This window comes from Electrophorus electricus, chromosome 2 (genome assembly GCF_013358815.1).
Source record: "Electrophorus electricus isolate fEleEle1 chromosome 2, fEleEle1.pri, whole genome shotgun sequence".
Classification (NCBI taxonomy): domain Eukaryota; kingdom Metazoa; phylum Chordata; class Actinopteri; order Gymnotiformes; family Gymnotidae; genus Electrophorus; species Electrophorus electricus.
Genome location: NC_049536.1, coordinates 28,388,715 through 28,411,742, shown reverse-complemented (window position 1 = coordinate 28,411,742; position 23,028 = coordinate 28,388,715). Strand labels below are relative to the sequence as shown.

The following is a 23,028-nucleotide window of genomic DNA, read 5'->3' as shown; positions in this document are numbered from 1 at the left end:
ACAGCCACTGCTGTAAATATGTTGACCACTTTACCCAGAACCTCAGAAGCAGCACTGCCAAACCGTAATTGTAGGTTTCACGCTTTATCGTGATTAACCAGCATGCCGAGCGGCAGCGATCCTGGCAGGTTCTCCCTGCCCGACCCTGCAGCCTGTAGACATGACTGCGCACTTCCTCACGTCCTCATTGGCTCTGGGCCCTCTGTGCTAAACTGCATGGAGATTCTACATTGAAAATCTTTTCTTCAGTCTAGCACCCCGCTTACGGCGAGGCTGGAAACCCTGCACCCATGAGACAGAGTCTCCAGAGGGAGGTCAATAAATCAATCGTGGGAAATTAGTTGGGGGGGAAAAAGCATTAGTCCAAATAAAGAACATGCAAATGATCACCTTTCTGGATCTGGCTTCTTAGGGCCCCAGCAGTGCTTGACCCCAGAGGAACTGAACTAATCCATAACTCAAAGAAATCAACATTACACATCAGTCTCCTTGGCAAGACTCCCGACGTCAGCGGCAGTGACTAACCCTATGCACGTGGTCTGTTTTAGCTCCATCTTAAAATGACCGTGGACACTTCCCACAGATTACAGCGTAGAGGACAACACCGGTTAGCCTGTTAGAGACAGAGACTGAGCAAACGCTTACAATAGGTTTTAAAAGACCAGCTTCCAGAAATTCCACCCCGTATTCTGGGTCCCGAGATTAACTCCAGACCAGTGTCTCCACGCGCAAAACTAATTCCCAGATGGAATATTCCACAAATAGGTGCCCGTGGCTTTAAAACCGAGCTCAACTTTGCACTACGCCAAAGACCTGACATTGTAATCTGTTCATGCTAATAAACAGAATCCATGCCAGCCGAGCAGAGCTGGCCTTGATCTCGCGGGCTCCAAACACCCTCGATAGGAACAACCGTAACACGATTTTTGGTTGCTAAATTGAAGCGGCGTCGATAACAGCAGAACACATTGTTTTGAAAATAAAACATTTCCAGCAATACCACCGAGATGCGTATTTTCTTGCGAACAGCACTGATTCAACCAAATAACTGCCATGTTCAAACTATGTCCTAATCACGCGCACACACGGCGCGGAGAGCGAGCGCCAGCCGCACGGTAGCGAACATCGCCATTGCCCTCTACTGGTCACAGCTGGAACAGAACATGCGGCCTTACGAAAATAAAAATATATTCACAGAACAAAAAGAATACTAAGCTTTTCTTTAAAATGTAACAACAACAATTATTATTATTATTATTATTATTATTATTATTATTATTATAAACTTGGTGCAAAAGGAATCCACATCAGTTTCCATTAGTGAAGATTTTGGAATGGCTAATATATAACTTGCGTTTATAATTATCTAAATCAATACTGTGATTCAGTAGTTCAGTAGACTGATCAAAAAAACTAGTCTAATCCCCCCAAAAACGTTCAGTGAATTTCCCACATTTCTGTAACAGTCTTCCAGAAAGTCTCTTAAATGGAGCCATGAGAAACCGTATCTGTCTGTCTGTCTCCGTCTCCCTCTCTCACCCACTCATCGGACGGTTGCTGGTTCAAGCTCCACCACTGCCAAGTTGCCACTGTTGCCCTCAGTCATGATTGTAAGTCGCTTTTGATAAAAGCGGCAGCTAAATGTAAAAATGTCAAGTATCCATCTATCTATTACCCTCTTCTCTCTCTGCCAAAACGGGGCCTTTAAAGGTTCATTCGGGTCGCAGATCTGACTGCAAAACACCTCTTAAAAGTTCCATTTTGAATCAAGCTAGATCATTTTCAGCACTCTGCGGGCAAACGGAGTCCGATTTGTCTCCGATATGGAAATTTCGGGAAATCAGAGCAAAAAAAAAAACGCGCAGTGTGAACTCGGCATTGCGTGCGTCGATTCGTTTGAGAGCACGTGCCAGCCAGTTTCGCGTTTGCTGCTCGTCGCCACACCGGCGTCTCGCGGTCCCGCCTCCACACGTGCGGTCTACAATACGTGCCTCGGGAGCGCTGGACTGGTCGAAAGGATGTTCGTCTGTGTCGGTTGATCCAGCATGGGAGAAGCGTTTGTTAGGGAGGTGCTGAGTCTGTGCTTGCAGACCATAGCGCTGGACCAGAACTTTGAGCTGGGTAAGACCGCTGGATTCGCTGTGATTTAAAAGCAGACCGTGGCAGAGAGGGGAGCTAACCGAGCAAACGCCCCCAGCTCGCCTGTGCGGAACACCTCCATTTTAATAATAATAATGTGTTTATTTGTTTATAATTCGTGTTTTGCTTTTCACCAACATCCTAGACCCACGCTCGCGCATGTTATGCCCACGCGCCTACCGTTGCCCCTTGTATATCCATCCTAGTTTCTTTATAAAACGTCTTGCTAGGTAGCGTCTGTTTTCTGGAGCTGATTCGCTGGGTTTTTCCAGTATCACTTCAGTTTCAGTTTTTCAGTTTTTTTTCGCCATTGCAGTTTCATCTGTAAACAACCTTGTGATTCCAACAAAGGAAATTTTAAGAACGTGCAAGTAGTTCATATAGGTATAGACTAGGACTAAAGACCTTCTAGATTTAGACTGGACCTAAAGGCCAGCTTGGTAAAGACTGGACCTAAAGACCACATACTGGCAGGTCTCCAGTTTTTCTAGCATTTCATTGTCATCTCATTCATTCATCCATCTTGTAGATTTACACTGTTAGATTGACCAGAAATATTTACCTTTTTAATTTTGAAATCTCTACACATGCGTCTCTGAATGCCTCTGAAGCGCTTTGGTCCTAACCTGCGGAACTTCTGTCACTTTCTGGCTCTACGTCTCCAGAGTTCATAGAGGTGGTCCGGAACTTCGAGGTCGTCAGGAAGAAATGGCTATACGTGGAACTGGAGCTGAAGCGGTACAAGGAGCTTCTGGTCCAGTCGGATGTGGCTCGCGCCGCGCTGGAGGTGAAGCTGAAACATGCTCGCAATCAGGTCGATGTGGAGATCAAGAAGCGCTGCCGAGTAGAAGCTGACTATCAGTACCTGGTAACACACATGGTGACCCCAACATGCGCTCCAGACCCCAACACACACGCAGACCCAGTTAATGGACAAACACGCACCTGCAGACCGCAACACGCACCTGCAGACCCCAACACGCACCTGCAGACCCAGTTAATGGACAAACACGCACGCGTAGACCCCAACGCATGCCCGCAGACCCAGTTCATGGGCACGCATGCGCTCACAGACCCAATTAATGGGCAAACTCACGCTCGCAGACCCAGCCAGTTTGGGTTTCTCGTTTCCTAGCACCAATTATCAGAAGCGACTCTGGAGGTTTGAGTGCACGTATTGGCTTTTGAAATGTGCCTCTCAAAATCAGGAAAAATGTTTATGGCAAAATACAAAGGCAGCGACTGTGGGAATAGTACTGCATGTTACTATTCAATTAACAGGACTAGAGCAATCTAGTGTGCAGTGGCTGATGGGAGTTTATCTCAGAATGTATAATTAAGATGCTTTCTCTTGGTAAATACAATTTAGGGCTGCGTCTTTGTTATTATCTTTAATTATATCAAATCGGAGTGTGGGGATGTCTTTAAGCGCACGGTCTAATTAGTGGATTGTGATCTTTGAACGAGTACTTAGACATGCTAACGAGGGCGACGGTGTGCCGTGTTGAGCTAACGGTGACGGATTGAGTGTGATCCTCTTCACCTCGGGGCCCCGACAGGAACGTCAGATCCTGCGGATAAGTGACATCCTTGTGCACGACGGCCAATCGAGTGCTTGTCTTAACGAGGAACAGAGATCCGTGCTGGCCAACTTCAGACACAGAGGAGCCATGGTCTCACAGCATAAAAGCAGGCGGTACACACACACACACACGTTCCATGACAAGCGCTTTACATAGCAACTGCTGTTCTGTACGCTCTGCGATGTCTGTAACGCGTGTTGCCGCAGGCTGTCCGTCATCGACGAGTCTTCCTTCCTGTCACACTCTGACATCAGCTACGACAGAACCGAGGATGACCTGGTGTGTACCGACTGGCAAGATCTTTTACTGCAGCGCGCACTTTTCGAAATAAAACCGTGCAGTGCAAGGTAAACCCATGGCAAGTTGTTGACCCCTTGGGGTGCCATTCTTGCAGGACTTGGAGAGCACGGCCACCCTGAAGCCTCTGAAGTCGAGGGCTCGTGAGAAAAGAGTGAGTATCAACCCAGTCACGTCCAGCTACGTCGCCCCTGCGACCAGCCTCCTTAACCACAGCCCTCAGATGCAGACACAGAATCTGGGAGTTTTGGGTTTGCTTTTATGTTCCTGCCTTCCTCTCTTATCTCTCTTGTGTGTAGTAAATGTGTGTGACGAGCTTTCGCGTGTGTGTTGCACGGTGACGAGTTTCCTGCTGGTGTTGCTGGCTGTTTTCAGCGTTCCTCCATGGGTCCCAACGTCGGCTCTGCGGTCCAGAAGCGAGGGCGACTCAGTGGACGTTCTGGAGACCTCCTCCCTGTGCGGCACACAGAGAAGGTCGGTGCGTTATCACCCGGGTGATCGCTCTTCTGCACACTTAACATTCCTCAGCCTGCTTCAAATGTTCTTTAACTAGAGACCAAAAATAAAACATCATCATATAATGAATTAAATATAATGAAACCCAGCAGACAAGTACACGTCCTGTAACACCTTTATACTCTGAGTGAGGAGTGGCGGAGGTAACGGTCTTCCGTTCGTTAGAAACAATTTGGTTGTCAGCCTCAAGTTGCCCGATAACAAGTGTCCTGCTGGTTTATACCTGATGAGCAGTGGGAAGGCGTGTGTAGAGAAACAGCCCTGTCTCCATCAGTCCCCACCTCTAAGCCCGCCCCCACCTGTCCTGCACCGACTACGGTGTGATGTCATTTCCTGACAGTGGCCTGGTTCGTGTCCCTGCTCACGCTCTGCTGAGTTGGAAGGTCCAATGGAGCAAAACTCTTCTGTCGGTGCTGACGTGGTTCCATACCCTCTAGCCCACATGGACCCCTTGGGGAGAACAAACATGACTCGGCACTTTGAGAGTCCGTCCGCTGTCATGCACGAGCGTGAAGAGAAGCACAGAGTTGCTTTAACGACACACCTTCCTTACAACTGTGGAATCTCCGATGGGACTGGTTTCGTTTATAGAGGGGTGTGTGTGTGTGTGTGTGTGTGTGTGTGTGGCTCTTTAGGAGATGGAAGGCACAGTTGTTACAGCATCTGTCACTACACCAGACAGCGGAAGCCAGATCCACATGGTGATAGACATTACCCAGGAGACAGTGGAACAGGCCCGAGGCGATCAGGGCACTCCCTTGCACTCTCAGGGAGATCTCTCACTGCAGAAGCCCCAGTGCTTGGACTCTGCCTGCCATGCAGAGCTGACCTCCGTGTGGGCGTCCAGCGAGGTCACCGAGGCAGAGATTGTCCCGGAGATGGAAGAGACCGTCGTCGAGACCGCCCGACCTCCGGATAACACCCCAATGGTGGAAAAATCCCTACAGCACGTGTTTCTGCCCAAAACTGTACGGATCGCACTCCTTACCCCTGGAATATCACCATTTAAAATGTTGCTGTTATTAGTTTGTTTTGGGGTTTTTTCTATACCACCCCCCCCCCCCCCCCCAGGTGATCCGTCCTGAGACATGTGTGCCCTGCGGGAAAAGAATTCGTTTTGGGAAGGTAGTGGTGAAGTGTCGGGACTGCCGTGTGATCGCCCACCCAGAGTGTAAACACCTGTGTCTGGAGAGGTGTTCCCCCATCGCACACGGCACGCCACATCCAAATGAGGTCCCGTCATATTCCCATTCCCAGTCTTAAGATCCCAGTGTCCTAGTTGTAGTGGTGCGTTGTCCATGACAGAGCAAATCTGTGCACCAACTTCAGAAACCTCAATGCGAATATTCTGCTTTTAGTGTTGTTTGTTTTTGGTTGTTAGGACACCCTGGAAAGCTTTGCCCCCTTCACCCAACCCAGGGTCCCCACCCTGATCATACAGTGTGTTCATGAAATCGAGAGGAGGGGTCTCCAGGAGGTGTGTGTTCTGTGTCCGCATGTCCAAATGCATCTCTGCCATGAGAGTGCTCACACTTCTACTCACTCTCTTACGCTCGTCTTTTATTCGTTATCATTAACTATTCTGAATCCCTTGGGCCTGAAATAAGTAGTTTCAGAACTAGTCGTGTGTGTGTGTGTGTGTGTGTGTGTGTGTGTGTGTGTGTGCGCACATGTTGCAGAGGGGTGTGTACCGCGTGCCGGGCGGAGAGCGGCAGGTGAAGGAGCTGAGAGAGCGCTACGTCAGCGGGAGAGGACCCCTCATGCTCCACAAGGTGGATGAGGTCCATGTGGTTTGTGGCCTTCTCAAGGACTTCCTAAGGAAACTCAAAGAGCCCCTCGTCACCTTCAAACTCCACAGATCCTTCATGGAAGCTGCTGGTGATGCCTGCATTCTAACACCACGACACACTGTAAAACCCAGCTCTGCATAGTTAACAGGAAAGAAACGGACGTAGTGTTTGGAAGTAATTATTGATTTTATTGATATTATTAATAGGATTATTAATAAAGAACATCCCTATCGGCAGCCATGTTCAGAGGGTTACTACTCCGGTCTTTAGGGGACTTTCTCAGGGATCTTAAAGAGGATCCAACACTCGGACGTTATCTGGTGTGGGTGTCGTTAACCTCACGCGTTTAGGAGACAAAAAAAAAAAACCTCATTGCTGAGGCATACTGATAACATCTCTGTAACTCTCCAACACTCAGTGCGAGTTGTGTCCCCACACAGTGCGTGAGTGTGTTGCAGTCTGCAAGCGGATGTCTAAGTGATCTTACACTCCAGCTGGTCAGAGACGGTGAGACTTCAGGGACATGGAGCTGAATTACAAAATGGGGCGCGTGTCTTCTTGGGCTTTGTGGTTGTACGGTGTGAATTAGAAGCAGACCTGCCTAGCATTTTGGTTCCTTGGTCTTTGTATTCCTCGAGGTAACGTCTGTCCTCGTCTCTGCAGAGTTGAGCCTGAGTTTTGAATGTGATGGGTTCCTCTCTGTATCTGTTTTACTGTGCTGTCACTGAGCGCGAGTTGTTGTTGTTTGTGTGTTTTGGTTTTTTAATCGAAACATGGAGCTTATTTAAGAGGAATCGGTCTCCGTTACTCTGGCTGCGTCAGAAATGTGGGCTATCTGTCACCTTCAGAGTCAACGGATGATGACAGAGGCGTGGCAGAGCTGAAGCGTGCTGTCACCGAGCTCCCGCGCGCCAACCGCGACACGCTCGCTTTTCTGGTGCTGCACCTGCAAAGGTGACGTGCTCCATTAGCCGACGTCCAGCCAACCACAAACGCACCCAGCACCGCGCACACACACCCAGCACCGTACACACATTCTATGGTCATAAGCCAGTTAGTATGTTTGGAGCATCACGATGTTTTGAGAGGTAGCTGGTTTTGCTTTTACAGCTGAGCATGTTCCTGCACTCTCCCTCAGGGTTATGAACAGCCCGCCCTGTCAGATGGATCAGAACAACTTGGCCCGCGTGTTTGGACCCACCATCGTCGGACACGCCATGCCAGAACCGTCTCCTCTGACCATCATGAAGGACACCAACACGCAGCCCAAAGTTTGTGCCCCAGTGAATTATGGGTTGAAAGCCCAACAACCAATCAGCTGCTGTTCTGGTTTCACTTCATCTACCAGTGTATTTCACAATACGAGTGTAATCCTGTAACAGCCGTCGTTTAACATGGACATCAATAACGATGTTGATTTGGGGGAAGAACTATGATTTTTGTCCAGTCATGGGAGAACTGCCTTTACCAAGAAGCAGGACTTGCCAACGTGTGAATTTTGCTACAACAATTAGTGTTTATAGTCATTAGTTTTTTATCACAAAGAAGATGCATGATGTTTACTGCTCAAGACTGGATGTATTGTGACTTGATATTCTGAATGAAAACCTTTCATGCTCTCTAACTGTTCAACTCCTTTGATGCAGGTGGTTTTGCGCCTGCTCTCTCTCCCTCCAGATTACTGGAAAAGCCTCCTGCAGATGGAGCGAGACCAGGTCATTTCATCAGTGGTCAACGACAAAATCGGTAGTGCAGCTCCTGGCTCCGAGCGAGGTTAGGCCACGGAAAAATCCCGCCCACGCTCCGGATCAAAGACTAAATACACAAAACTGGGATTGGATTTGCCCAACTTGCTTGTCATTCAGTGAGAACACACTGCCTAGGTTTCCATGTCATACTTTAAAGGAGACCTTTTGCATTGAATAGGAATTTGAGTGGGAGAATACACTCGGGAGAACGCCATTGTTGTCCATGTTTGTTGGTCCTTTCAGACAGGATATTTAAGCCTGTGACATCTCCTGAGCTGAGCAAGTACCCCAGCAAATACCCCAACACCCCAGGAAGTGCGTCTCTTAAGGGCAAGATTAAGAACTTGGGCAGTGCCTTCAACAACCCGTAAGTCTCTCGCTCTCCAGAATGCCACCTTCACAAAGAGGGCTGCTGGAAAAATGTGACTTTCATTAAAAAATGTTGCTCCATTTCAGAATCAAACCCAGAAACGAACCAGGGAAAAAGTTCTTCACTTCCCCAAAGTGATGCAAGCGAAGCGTATGCGTGCGTGCGTGCGTGCGTGCACGTGTGTGCGTGCGTGTGTGTGTGCGTGTGTGCGCGCGCACCAATACTGGGAGGCTTTCATGAGCACAGGTTATGACACTTTAATGTTAGACATGGAATATAATTATTTCAAGTTGGAATGGAGAAGGAAAGAGACACATTAGCACTTGGGAAGCACTTTGTTAAAACTAAAAAAAAAATTTGTTAACTAAATAAACTTAATTCATTGATATCAGTCTGTTGATCAATACACCAGGTAAAAAGCATCTTTGAAATTTTGTAAATGTCTGGATTTTTCTCTTGGGCATGTGGTGTTACCACATGGTCATTTTAATGTCAAATTAAAATGTTAAAAGGACTGCAATCCCCATTCATGAAAATGTGTTGCCTTTCAATCAAATCCGCTGTGTGGAATGCATTTGCATGAATAGTCCAGTGACATGACTCAAAGGTCTGCCATCTGAAGTGGAGATTGTGATTTACAATTTTTACATTTATCACATACTCGTCAAGTGACTTACAAGAATAGATTAGAGACCAAAAATACCCTTAACAGAGCCAGAGCCAAGAAGTTTATTCCAGCAACTGGAATGTTGGGATGGAGAAAAGTCTTGATGCATGAAGGAATGTGCGTCATAATCCAAGCCATACCTGGATTTTCCAAATGTGAAAAAGGAGAAACCTATCTGGTCGTCGACAATTACACCAAGGTTTCTTGCATTGTTGGACAGAGCGATCAATGACTTCTGAAGAGACAGTCCAGAGACTGAGAAAAGTAAAGATCAGAATGTAGTTGTGACTTCCTCCACATTTCTCTCTGCCTTTATTTCCCTCTGGTTGCTGCACAGGATGTCGGGCCTGTAGGAGAAAGGACGTAGGAGGCTAGTCAAAGAGGAGGAGAGGAAATGGAGCTCTGAGGTAGAAGGAAAGCAGGGGAGAAACAGAAAAGTTCGCGATGAGGTGGAGGAGACGTGTGTAGGCGTGGACAAGACCAGGAGAGAGGGAGGATAGAAAGTGGTGATCTGAGAAGTGAAGGAGTTTCTGTTGTATCGGGGGTTGGGGCAGGTATGCTGAAGATCGGGCAGTGAGCACTGCCTGCTCTGTGCGTTGCAGGACACAGGTTGTGCTCACAGGATCAGATGACTGCAGCTTGTCCTGTGTGAGGTGGAGAATGAATCCACATGAGAGAGACTTGGAACATCCAGTTCGTCGGTGAGGCTGCATAAAGCAGGGTGATGTGAACCTGAGTGGGGAAGGATGAGGGACCAGAAATTGGAAAGGGAAGAAAAAGAGAATGGACTGAAACAGCAGACTGTCTCAGCGCTCCCCCGACCTTCTTCCAGGGAATATGAGAGAAAGAAAAAGCAGAAGATGTAGAAGAGTTGTCCGATCTGATCAAGGCTCCTGTCATGACTAAGAACTGAATTTGTAGATGCTGAGATTAAGTCCACCCTCTGGACAGCAGATTGGCAATTCCACTGACCACTACGGTCTGAGATTGTAACAGCTGTTCGAGGGAGACGAGGCGGTCCTGCAGGTTCTGTGATGTCGTCTCTGCTCTGTGGGTGATTTAGATGGGCGATAAACACATTGGAGGTAAATGGCACAGAGATGAGATGTAAATATTTTAAGATTTAATATTTTGGATTCATCAAGACAATCATGAAAGCTAGACGTTCTAAGCAAAACACGCCAAGTTTACCTTACAAGATGTGTTCTCTGACAGGATAAACCAAAGTGGGGGAAAAAAAATGTGTTTACAATATAGTTTACAAGTTTGGTTTGTTTTAGTTTCCTGTGCCACCTTAAATATCACTTTGCCATTTGTTATTTAAGGTAGCAAATTTGATGAAGCTGTTAAGGTGGAATGGAAAAATTCAAATAAGACACCTACAGCCTTGTTCATTTTAAATTTTGGTCAAGTGTTTTTCGGTGCATTTGATAGCTGGTGTGAGTTCAACAGAAATGTGCTAGAAATATCCTTTCTGCATGTAAATGTGCAATTTAAAGTACATTATGAAAATATTTTCTCTCTTCTAATTTTAAAGTTTGTGCCTTGGTGAATTAATTTCTGATTAATAAAAACTTTCACTTGACTGATCCAGATGTTTTGTTCCTTACAAATCTCCTATTCACCAGAATCACTCCAAATAGCAAGGATGCTCCTGGACTCACCTGTCAGGGATCGTTTCCTCTAAACTTTTCCTACTCATCTGGAGTTTTCATACCAACACTGGTTCTGTAAGTCTGGTCCGTTACAGCTGTGTGTCCAGAAGCGAGGGCTAGGAGGCCAGGAGCACCACTCTGGTTTTCTGCAGACGTTTTTCAGGTGATGCCCCAAAAATAAGACCCCCTCAGGACTACTGATTATTCAAATAAATCAGCCTCAAGCTGTCAGTCTTCTAAAATCATTTTAACAATATATTTACATAAAGTGTCTAAATTGAATAATTCTACCAGTGTCACATCAAAGGTCTTGGTCTCTGTTGCCAATTTCTAATTGAAGGCATCACTCATACATATTTATGTGCACTATAGGAATGGATGAGGGAAGAAGTATGAATATTAATGTTGTAAGCTAATCGGCTGTTTATCAGAAGTAGTGCAAGTGTGTGTGGAGAGGACGCTGAAGGGCTTGTGGGTAATTGTGTGGCTCTTAAATGAGTGGTTGTAGTGACACAGCCGTCTGCAGGACGTCCCTGGATGCCTTCAGGAAGCAGAGCTCCAGGCCACCATTAACTGACTAATTGCACTTTCTCTTTATGGAGGGTGAAAATGACATCCAGAAAGCTGCTCATCATAAACATGAATGAAAAGTTAATAACACTGGGGGCTTTGCGCGTTCTTGCATTAAACGGCAAATGCAAACTGTTCTCTGCACGTCCTTTATTCCAGAGAGCCGACAGTCATCTTGGGACTCGATTCACAACGGGTCTGTTCTTGTTGCATAAGAGATTATGGAAACGAGAGAAAAAAATACAACTGTAGCAGGTCTTTTTTTCTTATCTAGAAATTCCCCTGCTTTTTATTCATAAATAAATAGTTGTTTTGTGCCAAGCCCTCTGCTGATAACAGCCAGGACTAAGCTCATTAGCGCTGTGAGCCCAGAGCAGAGAGATGCGTTTACAGCAGCAAATAGGCGATTCCTAAACTTTTCGGTAAGGCAGAGAACAAGACTTGCGCTCATCTGCTCTCTGTGTACCACTGAAAGCAGAATGGTATTGAACATTACTGAGTCACCAGAGCATGATTCAAATTAAGATTTACTTTTTAAGTCTGAACATCTAGAGAATGATTTGGTTTTTGAAGCTGCGGTTGAGGTCCTTGTGAGGAAGCACGATGGAGTTAAGGATGATCACTTCAGATGGGATGGTCACGTCGCAGCCTGCACAGAGAAAGACGCCGCTTATCGGCAACGTGTCGCATGATGGCATCTGTCACTTCTACACCACATTTATATGATTATATATTTGATTTATTATGTAAAACCGTACCTAGAATAGTTATGGATGGAGTTAGTTTGCCGTCTCTGAAGAGGGTTTCGCTGTCAATTTTGGCATACGGGTCGTTGGGGTTGGGGTCGCTGGGCGTGCCTTCTACTCTGGACCATTTACCGACAGTACTGTCCCAACCCACGATGCTATTCAGCACACAGCTGTGATCCTACACAACACACACAGGATCAGCATGTCCACACCGTTCAAGATGAGGGGACAAATCACCAGCACAAACCTTCTCACAAAATGATTCAGCTCTTTGGTAATGGACTTTGTGTCACTTTTTTGGACTCCTAGTGGTACGTGCTAGGACAAGGGTGGGCTTGCCTGCAGCGTGGCTCCGTGGAGGACGATGGACTCCCTCACACGGACCCCTGCCCCGATCGTCACACCTGTGCCTATCGACACGTTCGGACCCAGCTGTGGGGGGGGGGGGAGAGACAAAATGGCATAAGGGGATCTTGAGCCAGTTTACACTGTGGTAAACAGTACCCAGTAGAACGTTTAAGAAGGAAATCTAAAGTACAGGTGCCCTCCAGTGGCCAAAACATGTAACTACATGTGTCATCACTGTTTGATATTTTTAGAGTACATTAGTCCTGTCATTAAGCTCGCAAGTCGTTTGAAGCTCCTACAAACCCAATGGCTTCACGTACCACAGCAGTGGGATCTATGTTGGCCGTCGGATGGATGTAAACGTTTCCTGAAAGAAAATTAAATGAACATTAAAACGGATGTGGGAGGAGCGTTACAAATAACGTGTAGCAGGAGTAGAAATAATGACCCCTTATCTCGGCACCCCCGTCCCTGCGCGTGGCCAGTCTCTCAGGATGGGTCTTATGGTACTGGTTAAGATACAGTCGACTCGCATAGATGGCTGATCTAAAAAAATAAAATAAAAACACTTTTTCCCCCCTTTTCCTAGCTATTTGACATCAACATTTCACACTGTTGCATTAATTTATGTAGTTATTTATTTATTACATTTACCTTTCTTTACATGACATCACATTTATGATGGAACTGCTATGAGGTAGGATGAGGGTCATAGGGTAAATGGCTTTCACGTGCCGAGGTGTCCCGCACTCACCCTGCTGACTTGATCTGGCTCCAGAAGTGGTCAGTTTTGTGGACATACAGCTTGCCCTGGCCTGCCAGCGTCGTGAAGATGTCCTGCTCCAGACGGATCACCTCGGCGCGGAGCCAGCCGTTGGACTGCTCGTCTCTGCAAACCCGGCACGTTCTGAGATGGGGGCACGGCTACACTAAACCGAAAACCTTCACCTAGTCCGACGGCAGGGCGTGACGGGGCTCAGCGTGCAGTCGGCAGAAGCAACGTGAACGTTTGCCGCTACGCTAACGGAAAGTATGAGGCTTCCAGACACTTTTTCAAAATAAAAAAGGACAGAACATCTGCAGCTGAAAAAGAACGTGGAGCACAGAACATCTCAATCGCTTTTTATAATTGCTATACGGTTGTCATAATGCACCAGAGCGGTATCTGTCCATGTTAGCTCCCGGGGAGCTAATGTTTCCCTGCTACCACATATCCCAACTTATCACCAAGATATAGGAGAGCAAAATCAGTAAGGTAAGATGACCAGTAGGTGTCAGTCCCTCCATCAGCCCTGGACATAATACAGGATTATTGAACTGAAGGTCCTCGTTAATGTGCATTATAAGATCTTCAGTCACCTGTCAGTCACCTGTGCAGAACAGGTTGGTGCACAACACAAGCTCTCTACAACTGCACACATCCTAAACGTACACCTGCAGTCCTACACACAATCCTCAGGATCCGCAAATCTTCAACACACTGAGGGAGCAGCTCGGTGACAACGGTGCTCACCGCACTCCACGAAAACAAGCACGCTCTAGCAAAGCCACACTGTGACTTACCTGTCATAGGAATACCTGGCAACGGAAAACGGAGGACAAGAACCGGAGAAGAAAGAAAGAAGGGGAAGAAGTAAGAAACACGGGGGCAGGATGTGAATGAACTGCACGAGACCCTCCTACCGCTGAGCTACAGGGAGAAATCACACTCACATCAATTCCTTCTGATTCTTCTGGAACACGGCTCCGATGTGCTCGAAGATGTCTGGCGTGAACAGGTATATTCCACAGTTGATGACGTCACTCACAAATGTTCCAGGTTTCTCTACGTAGTGCAACACCTGCAGAGAGAGACAGATGGTCTTTCCAGTCAGCAAGATCACAACAAACCGCTTTGCCCAATGACTTAAAACAACTTGCGGTTGTCATTTTAGTGAATGTTACCTCACTGGTTTGATCGTTCTCTACAATACAGCCGTAGTTTAAGGACTGCGTTCTGTTTGCCTGCAAAACCAAAAGCATTACTGTGGTTGGAACATTCTTTTTCTGCATGCAAGATTCCTGTTACTCACCTGGTAGCACAGGTAAAGTTACAACACCAAGGTCATGGGTTTGATTCAGATGGAATGGTGGCAGGGTTTACGATCTCTGCTGGGCACATGTAAGTATGATTCCTGCCTCAAAAAATCTAATATGAAGGCCTGGTTAGTTAGTAAAAGGTTGGTTGGTTGGTTGGTTAGTTAAGGGCTGGTTGGTGGTTGGTTAGTTAAGGCAGGTGAGTGCTAACACAGTGTAACGTAAGCAGGGCTCGTAACTGTGGTTCCGAGGATGATGAAGCTGTGTGCGTCTCCGTGCTCCTTCTGGAAATTCAGCATGTCCTGCAGGGGGAACTCTGAGCACACGTCTGCATTCATGACGAAGAACGCCTCCGGGGAGCCCGACAGGATCTGATCTCTGAAGTGGTAGATCCCTCCACCTGTGCCCAGAGCAGCATACTCCTGCAGGTATCTAGTTCCAGAACAGGATGCATGTACGAGACGCTTTAAACCTGCAGATGTGTCTAAAGGATTCTCTAGTGCACTGATTCACGGTCCCCAATGTACTGCAAGCATTTGTGTTTTCAGGTGTTCAAGGAAAAGATCAAATGTTCAGTAAATGAAGTACTTGCTTATGCTCTAAGAAACACACAGGTTAGTCAGGTGAGACAAGACAGCTATCAGGTTATAGCTTAACAGGTTTTAACTACCATCTTAACAGAAACCACTGAGCATCTGCTCTAGACCTAGCAGTCCACGACAGATGGGAAAATGTGAATAAATATCACTAGTATTACGGGGTCACGTCAGTCAACTATTACATATAGTCTAACTGAACTTACCTGACTGATACTTTCAGGTCTTGCTGTACTGATGATATAAAACGATTGAGTTCCTCATTTGGCTGGTAAAATCCAATTAGCAAGACTTCCTTCATGTTTGGGATCTGAAATCAAATCGAGTTTGGCAAACTATTCCTTGATTTGCACTTCCTTGTGCCATGCCCGTGAGTTGTGCGAGAACACACCTTACTGCAGGCCTCGATGTGATGCTGCAACATGGGAACTCCTGCGACCGGAAACAGCGGTTTAGGAACCTCGAATGACAGCGGGCGAAACCGCGTGCCTGTGCCAGAACAACAACAACAACAACAACAACAACAACGACGACGACGACGACGTTAGGATATTCGTAGAGCTCCATATTATTCAACTCTCCAACGTTGCGCAGTCACGGTGCGTGTGAAGCAGCCTAGCTAGCTGACATTTAAATGTATTTAAACCCTTTATGTGAACTTTAAACAGCTGCCCTTCTTACGACGTTATTTTACCTTTCTGTGGCCCGCCGATGAGGATGACAGCTTTTAGCATTGTGGGCTTGAAATTCTCTTCTTGTATTCTTACTGTCACGGTTGCTCCTGTCCCCACCTAACTCGTGTACGGCTGCTTAGTTCTGCATGTCTCGTCAACGTGGACTTGCATACAACTTTGTTTTCGCCACATAAAACAAATAAAGTGGTGATGCTACAAGCAGCTTGATATACGTGGATTTGGTTCCGTATTTGTCAAGAAAGTGAAGCTATCCATGACAGCTGGCTTGATTTCAAAATAAAAGTTTTTTTCCGCGGATCACCACTCTGTATTCTGGCTCAACTAGATATTAGAAGTTGATAGATATTAGATACCTAGAAGTATTTTTCGTACGTTTCAGACTAGGAGTGTAAGAAGACACACTGGTATCTTACTTAACCTGGTCAAAATATTTAGGTTTACTTAACACTCCATTTGGACTCCAGTTGGATATATACGTTTAAATAAATGAGTGAAAAAGAAATGAGAACGAATAGAAATTGTATGCAACTCTTATTAATTCTTATTCCTTTAACATAAAATGATGTACAAATACGGTTTCTGGAGACTTCTCTGCATGGTACACACGACACCCAGTGAAGCCTCACTATGGCCACACATTCTAAAACGCTAATCTAACCAAAAAGCAACAAACACACCTAATAAAACACATACACATAATGTCCCCAGTAAACTGCTGCTATAGGTTCATAACATTAGCTAGCTCCATTTACCACAAGTAGCCTAAATTCTCAATCTGTGGTAAACACCGTCAGATGGCCGTTCAGTGGAGTGGCCGGTAACTTTAGCAGGCCAGCACTAGGGGGCGCCCTTACTCAGCGGCATCGCCTCTAGTCATGTTGACTATACACGTGTATATGGGCCCGGCATCGGGCTGAACCTCTTCTGTTATGAATGCGCAGTTACACGGAAACTGGGGTGCATGTGAAAGCGGAGAGCACGCACGAGTCAAATCTGTGCCGTGGTTTCTGCTCGCGTGGTGTGTGCAGACCCCGCAACCTGACTCTGATCTCACCGTGATGACTCGGCTGATTAAATGTAATCGGATATTGGATATTACCTTCTTTGAAATGTACAGTTCTGCTGATAAACTGAATTACACGTTAACTCGTTAAATGTAACTAGACAGAATGTTATTATCAGGTGTGTCTATTCTTTAATATCACGTGAAATCTACGTTTTTGAAAATGTCTCACTGGTGAGAACGGTGAGACTGTTCTCAGTGTTTTGATAGGCCAAGGTTACCTGATATTAAAAACTCAAATAACTGATACAGACGCACAAGTGCATGTTGTTTGTACGTCTTTTGTTTAATTGTTTACTTTGCAAATCTCTTAAACCCTGAAGGTTTTGCGTGATTCTGTCCTGTTGCGTCTAACCGGACCCGACCTTTACCTACGGGCCAGGGGATGACCCATTACGTCATGGGCACGCAGCTTTTACTTGTCTTAATTTACGTTGGTTAAATATTTAGAGAAAATCAAGGCGTCCCCTCTGACGTATACGTTTTTAAAACAACACAACTAACGAAAAACTACTTAATTGTTCAACTTTTTAAGATGTTTATTTGGTTAGAGTGGTGTGTGTGTGTGTGTGTGTGTGTGTGTGTGTGTGTGTGTGTGTAGAAACTGGAACCCCTAGACTACTTCAGTTTATCTGGCTTCCAGGAAACGTGCAGGAGCGGAAAAATCCATCAGGCTCCGGGATGACCGTTCAGTCGCGCGCAGGTCCGGAGCCCACGTTCCCCGCCCCATGGATTTATCCAGAGGCGGCCGATCGCCAACATTTGTGTCGGTTTGTAGAGGAAACAAGCAACTGTGGTAAGTACACGTAACCTTTTCCTGCGAGTGATTCAACTGGTCTTTAAGGTGGCATTTAAAGCAGGGCTGGCTGTACAGAAACCGCTCCACTAAATAACGGCACTTTCTGTGGTGCCACAACCCGTAAACAAGAGGCACAATTCTGAAAATGTCAAGATGGCATTTGTGTGTCTTGGCAGGCAGATAGACCGAGTTTATTTCGGTGTGTAAGGTTAGTTATGCTGGCCAGTAACGTGTAGAATTGTGCAGAATTGTATAAGCTACAGGATGCTACTAGCTTTAGTCATGTACAGAATATAGCTGTATATTCATAATGAAAACATTTAATAGTAGCTGTGGGGTTGTCCCAGTATTATTGTTTGAAATAATATTAGACTTGTTATCAATATTTTTGTAAATGTTAAATTGTCAAGAAATAAATCATCTTGCTTTAAGAATGTTGAAGTTCTCTGTAATATTGCAAGCCTAAGAAATAATAATTTGGTTTCTAAGTTTCACTGAATTCATATTAATGAAGAACAGGTCAGATTTGGTTTGACTGGTGAGATGAGTGTTCTGATAACTTTAGATTTCTCTATTGATACACTCTTATTATTAGGGGCCAGTTAATTTTAATTTTCGTTAAATTTTATAATATATTTTTTATAAAATCCTCTCTAAATATTTGCATCTCAATTCATGTTGCCCTATGGACAAGGTGTGTAATATCTGTTTACAAATCTTAACGCCTGAAAGTTTTTGGTGTGCCCTGTTTGTTTCAGAGTGATTTTGTGTTAGTGCTGCATTGTACTGGGTGGGGAGGAGATCTCAGTGAGCGTGATACCACTGTGTCTGTGCTCCTGTGGTGCGTAAACCTCCGAGCCCAGCAGTAAACACACAGTTAGGGTTTCTGTAGGGTCTCATCTGAAAAGGCCTGGTTTGGCTCCACAGAGAAGCTGTCATGTTCAAGTCCGATCCCCCTCCGAGCTACGAGGAGTCCAGGCATGACCAGCTGCGAGCGGGGATCTGCCCCTACGTGCCCTACGGAAGCCCACCCCCATCAGGGGTCTACCCAGGAGCCGGGCAGCCTGGCATGTACCCTCCACCTGGAGCACCGAGCATGATGCCAACCTTCTTCCCCTCCGCTGGCTCTCCCACTACGCCAGGTATGACATCCTCAGAACGGAAAGGGGGCGGGGGCTGTACCCAGATCAGTGGAGCGTGTGGGAAAGTGAGGGCTGTCCCCAGATCAGTGGATCTGCAAACTGCCTCAGCTGAGAATGTTCTCACTTCCATTAGCAGCTGCTGACATTGCAGTTTGTTCGAAGGAGGAATCCTAGAACACAGCAAAGGGACGAGGACACTGAGGGGTTGTAGGAGACAGAGAGCGAGTTAAGAGACACGTTTAGATACTTGAATCGGCTTCTGAGGTTGTGTAGACGTGTTTTGCAGGATTCCATAATGAAGGCTGTTACTGAGACACTGTGGCCTTGCGCAAGGTGGCAGGACCAGTTGTTTATCTCCGCACAGAGGAACAGTGGCTTCATTTTACCTCAGAACCCAGAATAAAAGTTTCCGTTTCCGGCCGTTGTTGCGTTAACTCGCAGCTCTTGCACGACATTTTCAAAGCTTGCTTGTGTTGCAGGAGGCTCAGAGGATTTTGCAGCTGACGGACTGTGGGAAAGCAAAAGTGTTCGTCACGCTTTTATCAGAAAGGTGAGGATAACACGTGCAGCACACTTTCAAAACAAAACCCACCTGTGTGCACAGATTAGCGCTAGTAACATGACACTAGGCATGACAAAAGTTAGTTTAGCTACAAGTACGTAAACGTGAACGCTTTATGTTTAAAAAGCATAAATTGGAATAAAATTATTGTTGGGGCAGGTGTACCTTATTTTGGCCATCCAGCTACTGCTCACCACCTCCATTGTAGCAGTGTTCACATTTGTGTGAGTATGACTGAGCAAGTAATCAAAAGAAATTGAGTTCTCCACTCCAGTTTTATTCTCCGCATTCATGTTCGCTCATCACCGTCTCCTGTTTACAGAGATCCCGTGCGTCTTTTTGTAATCAAGTATCCCGGGATTTATTGGGCGTCATTGTGAGTGTTATTGTTAAACATGCAGGATACGGTAACTGTGCTTATTGCCATGAATAAATGCACAATGTCAGTAGTGTGTGTCAAGGCTGTAGTGGAACAGACTTCTGGACGATGTGTCTTCCCCGCAGTGCTGTGTACTTTGTGGCCTACATCATTCTGGTGTGCTGCGAAGGGCCCCGGTGAGACCCCGCCCCCGTGTACATGTCACGATGTCGTACCCTTTACAGAGCCAGGCTGAGGTGCTTCGGTAAACATTCGCTTTTCTTTTACAGGAGACGATTTCCTTGGAATTTCGTTCTCCTCTTCATCTTTGTAAGTGTTCAGATGTTTTCCAAGGTAGCATGTCATGCAGTGTGTCCAGTTTTTTGTGGACTGTAAGTGTTAAACGTGTCCACGTCTCTTCCGCCCTCAGACTCTGGCCTTGTCCTACATGACTGGGACGATAGCAAGGTCGGATGCCTTTACACCACTGGCCCACTCTTCAGAAGGCGCATGAGCTGCAGTCAGGGTCATAGCCATGGGATTTATGTTTTTCTTCAAAGATAAATTATTTATTTGCTCAAAATGGCTTCCAAGGCCCAGGTGTTTCGTTGTACAGTAAGGCAGAATAGTTGTGTTTCTAAAATGTAATTCTCAACCATTTCTAAACATGCACATGCCATGTATATCCAATGTTTACCACACCTTTGATGTAAACACATAACTCCACACACTAATGTCTTAACAAACACTGTGGCGTTCACACCCCTTCCCGTGTTCATACGGTCATTTCAGTTACTTTGACACCAAGGCGGTGTTCCTGGCACTGGGGATAACGGCAGTAGTGTGTGTTCTCGTCACACTCTTCTGTTTCCAGACGAAGGTAAAACCGCTGTGCTGTGTGCTGACCTCGCCCGACTGCGGCCCGGGTAGAATGATCCCCTTGTCTCGGCTTACAATGGCCAACTGTGTGCTATTAAACATTCATGCCTCACTGGTAGATCGCGCATGCCTGCTCTCGTCACAAACACCCGATTAATAACGGCCACTTTCAGCCGTTGTCTGTGAGGAATGTTCGGAGCATTGAATGAGGAGTGAAAAGACGTTTAATCCTCCCGTACACAGCGGTTTCCTTGGCAACGTTCCCTACCCAGCAGTCATACATGTGCGTCCGTCCTCGGGGGCGTGTACAGCTGTTGGGAGTGTGGAACCTGTCCGTTTTGTAAAAGGTTTTGAATATTTGATTCTTTGCATCTCTGGACAGGTGGACTTCACCTCCTGCACGGGGCTCTTTTGCGTGCTGGCGATGGTTGTCCTGGTTACAGGCATCATAGCAACCGTTGTGCTTTCATTTCAGTATGTAAGTGCTTCACTGTAACAGTTTTAATTCACTTAATGCAGGTGCACAGACGAGTTACACAAAAATATTATAGAACCGTTGCTATTTGATAAACCTACTTAATAAGCAGATAACAGCCAACCTGTACAGCACATTATGATGAACAGATCATAAGAATGTTTGTGTTTCCCAGAAGTGTGCTGTGCTGATTTTTCTAGTGTAAACACACTGTAATGCTCGCAGCTTTGAGTAAAAAAACCCAGTTTCTCTCTCTCATGCAGGTTTCCGTAAACAAACCCAGTTTCTCTCCCGCGTGCAGGTTCCGTGGCTCCATATGCTGTACGCTGCTATCGGAGCCGTCGTCTACACCCTGGTGAGTGTCCCGCCACGCTCGTACCACCGCCCTCTGCTGGTATGGTTGTCCGCAGCACTGATGTCCCGGGTCCTTCTGTGCTGCAGTTCCTGGCATACGACACGCAGCTGCTGCTAGGAAACCGGTCGCACTCCCTTAGCCCAGAGGAGTACGTGTTTGGAGCACTGTCCCTCTACGTGGACGTTGTCCAGATCTTCCTCTTCCTGCTCCAGATCACTGGAAGCTCCACAGACTGAGCGCAGACTTCCACCAGAGTACGGCTCCGATATGGACAGCATTCGGAGCGCCGCAGCCTCCTGGTCACGTCTCCCCTGCACCGACTCCACGCAGCTAGTTCTCCCTTTTACAGTCTGTGTGCTGAGTAAACCCCAGATAGCTTCTGTAATCACAACCCCTTTAATTAAACTACCTGATTGTGTTTAACGTTTAATTCCTGTACCACTGTTACATATCAGCCATGTTCCAGTTAGCAGTGGAAAGCTGATCCTGTACAGTTTTTCACAATCACTTCTCTCTGTGTTGGGGGTGCAAAACTCCACACACTGTTGACTAGACTTGACTCTCATTCCACACCCAGTACTCAGTCTCAAAGCATAAGAGTTTCAGGCCATATTTTGCTAAGATTAAGGCAGAAAACACTTTTGGGATTTGGAGGCAGAATTGTGACCTGAAGCTGGACAAACACTAAAGACCTTTTCTCTGCACTACTGTAGCATGTCATCGGAGACAGCCAGTCAAAATGTTTCCCATAAAGATCGCCACTCAAAGAAAGAGACTGATGCCTGTAAGAAAGAATAACGTATGCACAGGGGCTGTATATTTACACAAAGTCGTGTGGATGGATGGGTCATATCTACATAAAAGAACTTTCTAGACCTGCTAGTAACTGGTCACCAGTGAATGAACTGGACATGAACACACAAATAAAACACTAACATAAGGTTGGGGGAAAACACACTAACTTAAGAGACAAGACATACAATAACTAATGTAATGCATGCCTCCATGTTCTCTTATTCTGGCTTTTGGATGACTGTAATTACTCAAATGTTTTATTTTCAGAATATAAGACTAAGTGAAATCAGCAATGCCTTGTCTCTTGAATGAAGCTGTAGTAAAGCATATTTGTAACTTTATATCATCACCAACTTATCATAATTACATAAGTATATTAATACAGTATATTAATAGTCTGGGGTGAGGTCCAGTGAAGTAGACCTTCTGTGATAAGATTTATCACCGTGTCCAATAACAGCAGAGTTAAGCGGGTCCGTTTGGGCCCAATGTTTCAGGACCGCAGTGAGATTTATTACTGATCCCATGTGCAGCGTACGCTGTACGCTGCCATCCGAGTGTGGAGTGGTGCGGAACTCAATTCAAACACTCGGACCTGTTTGAGTGAGGTGCTCCATGTGGGCACACGAGTCCAGCACGCAGACAGAGCACAGATGCGGCCTCCCACCGTCTCCGCCAACACGATGCCATCTTCGTCCAGGGAATCAGATATCCACAGAGACCAGCGAGACCCTTCTCTCCACTGCTCACATGGTCATCTGGAATGGAATCAGACCATACCTCTTTGGCTCCTCTCCTCTG

The 23,028-nt window shown here is 46.2% G+C and overlaps 3 protein-coding genes across 10 annotated transcripts; 2 read left to right on the top strand and 1 right to left on the bottom strand.

The window, feature by feature from the left end:
- Nucleotides 1-2,045: 2,045 nt before the first annotated feature.
- Nucleotides 2,046-8,581, top strand: si:ch1073-416j23.1 (rac GTPase-activating protein 1). The gene is made up of 15 exons (XM_027022476.2): nucleotides 2,046-2,121; nucleotides 2,805-3,007; nucleotides 3,699-3,835; nucleotides 3,929-4,001; nucleotides 4,117-4,173; nucleotides 4,395-4,493; nucleotides 5,171-5,503; nucleotides 5,607-5,768; nucleotides 5,917-6,012; nucleotides 6,215-6,413; nucleotides 7,174-7,279; nucleotides 7,464-7,596; nucleotides 7,972-8,098; nucleotides 8,317-8,440; nucleotides 8,530-8,581. The coding sequence occupies exons 1-15, from the start codon at nucleotides 2,046-2,048 to the stop codon at nucleotides 8,579-8,581; spliced, it is 1,977 nt and encodes a 658-aa protein (XP_026878277.2).
- A 2,889-nt stretch (nucleotides 8,582-11,470) lies between these two features.
- Nucleotides 11,471-16,052, bottom strand: gmppaa (GDP-mannose pyrophosphorylase Aa). 5 transcript variants are annotated; one of them, XM_027022533.2, is made up of 13 exons: nucleotides 15,799-16,052; nucleotides 15,496-15,593; nucleotides 15,311-15,414; nucleotides 14,748-14,940; nucleotides 14,377-14,436; nucleotides 14,146-14,273; nucleotides 13,996-14,010; nucleotides 13,187-13,339; nucleotides 12,881-12,978; nucleotides 12,753-12,799; nucleotides 12,424-12,516; nucleotides 12,094-12,262; nucleotides 11,471-11,984 (listed from the first exon to the last, which is right to left on the bottom strand). In XM_027022533.2, the coding sequence occupies exons 1-13, from the start codon at nucleotides 15,836-15,838 to the stop codon at nucleotides 11,884-11,886; spliced, it is 1,299 nt and encodes a 432-aa protein (XP_026878334.1). In that variant the 5' UTR covers nucleotides 15,839-16,052; the 3' UTR covers nucleotides 11,471-11,883. The 5 variants fall into 5 exon arrangements, with proteins under 5 accessions (XP_026878334.1, XP_026878351.1, XP_026878364.1 ...); XM_027022550.2 differs by having other exon boundaries at nucleotides 13,187-13,321; XM_027022563.2 differs by having other exon boundaries at nucleotides 15,496-15,536.
- A 719-nt stretch (nucleotides 16,053-16,771) lies between these two features.
- Nucleotides 16,772-22,516, top strand: LOC113585202 (protein lifeguard 3). Of its 4 annotated transcripts, none has more exons than XM_027022598.2 (14): nucleotides 16,772-16,876; nucleotides 17,506-17,658; nucleotides 18,420-18,502; nucleotides 18,589-18,803; nucleotides 19,283-19,353; nucleotides 19,525-19,589; nucleotides 19,688-19,741; nucleotides 19,870-19,920; nucleotides 20,014-20,053; nucleotides 20,154-20,191; nucleotides 20,516-20,603; nucleotides 20,985-21,080; nucleotides 21,341-21,432; nucleotides 21,519-21,643. In XM_027022598.2, the coding sequence occupies exons 4-14, from the start codon at nucleotides 18,599-18,601 to the stop codon at nucleotides 21,547-21,549; spliced, it is 831 nt and encodes a 276-aa protein (XP_026878399.1). In that variant the 5' UTR covers nucleotides 16,772-16,876; nucleotides 17,506-17,658; nucleotides 18,420-18,502; nucleotides 18,589-18,598; the 3' UTR covers nucleotides 21,550-21,643. The 4 variants fall into 4 exon arrangements, with proteins under 4 accessions (XP_026878399.1, XP_026878392.1, XP_026878374.1 ...); XM_027022573.2 differs by having other exon boundaries at nucleotides 16,785-16,876; nucleotides 21,379-21,432; nucleotides 21,519-22,516; XM_027022591.2 differs by lacking the exon at nucleotides 18,420-18,502 and having other exon boundaries at nucleotides 16,784-16,876; nucleotides 21,379-21,432; nucleotides 21,519-22,516.
- The last annotated feature ends 512 nt before the right edge of the window (nucleotides 22,517-23,028 follow it).

Excerpts from the sequence above, each read along its gene's own strand:
- si:ch1073-416j23.1 (XM_027022476.2), top strand. The coding sequence starts at position 2,046 with ATGGGAGAAGCGTTTGTTAGGGAGGTGCTGAGTCTGTGCTTGCAGACC. Across the intron at positions 3,836-3,928 it reads TCACAGCATAAAAGCAGGCG|GCTGTCCGTCATCGACGAGT; the intron begins GTACACACACAC and ends GTGTTGCCGCAG. Across the intron at positions 8,441-8,529 it reads GGCAGTGCCTTCAACAACCC|AATCAAACCCAGAAACGAAC; the intron begins GTAAGTCTCTCG and ends GCTCCATTTCAG.
- gmppaa (XM_027022533.2), bottom strand. The coding sequence starts at position 15,838 with ATGCTAAAAGCTGTCATCCTCATCGGCGGGCCACAGAAAG. Across the intron at positions 12,800-12,880 it reads CGGGGGTGCCGAGATAAGGG|GAAACGTTTACATCCATCCG; the intron begins GTCATTATTTCT and ends ATTTTCTTTCAG. Across the intron at positions 11,985-12,093 it reads TCCATCCATAACTATTCTAG|GCTGCGACGTGACCATCCCA; the intron begins GTACGGTTTTAC and ends TTCTCTGTGCAG.
- LOC113585202 (XM_027022591.2), top strand. The coding sequence starts at position 18,599 with ATGTTCAAGTCCGATCCCCCTCCGAGCTACGAGGAGTCCAGGCATGAC. Across the intron at positions 19,590-19,687 it reads GTAGCAGTGTTCACATTTGT|AGATCCCGTGCGTCTTTTTG; the intron begins GTGAGTATGACT and ends TCCTGTTTACAG. Across the intron at positions 20,604-20,984 it reads TCTTCTGTTTCCAGACGAAG|GTGGACTTCACCTCCTGCAC; the intron begins GTAAAACCGCTG and ends ATCTCTGGACAG.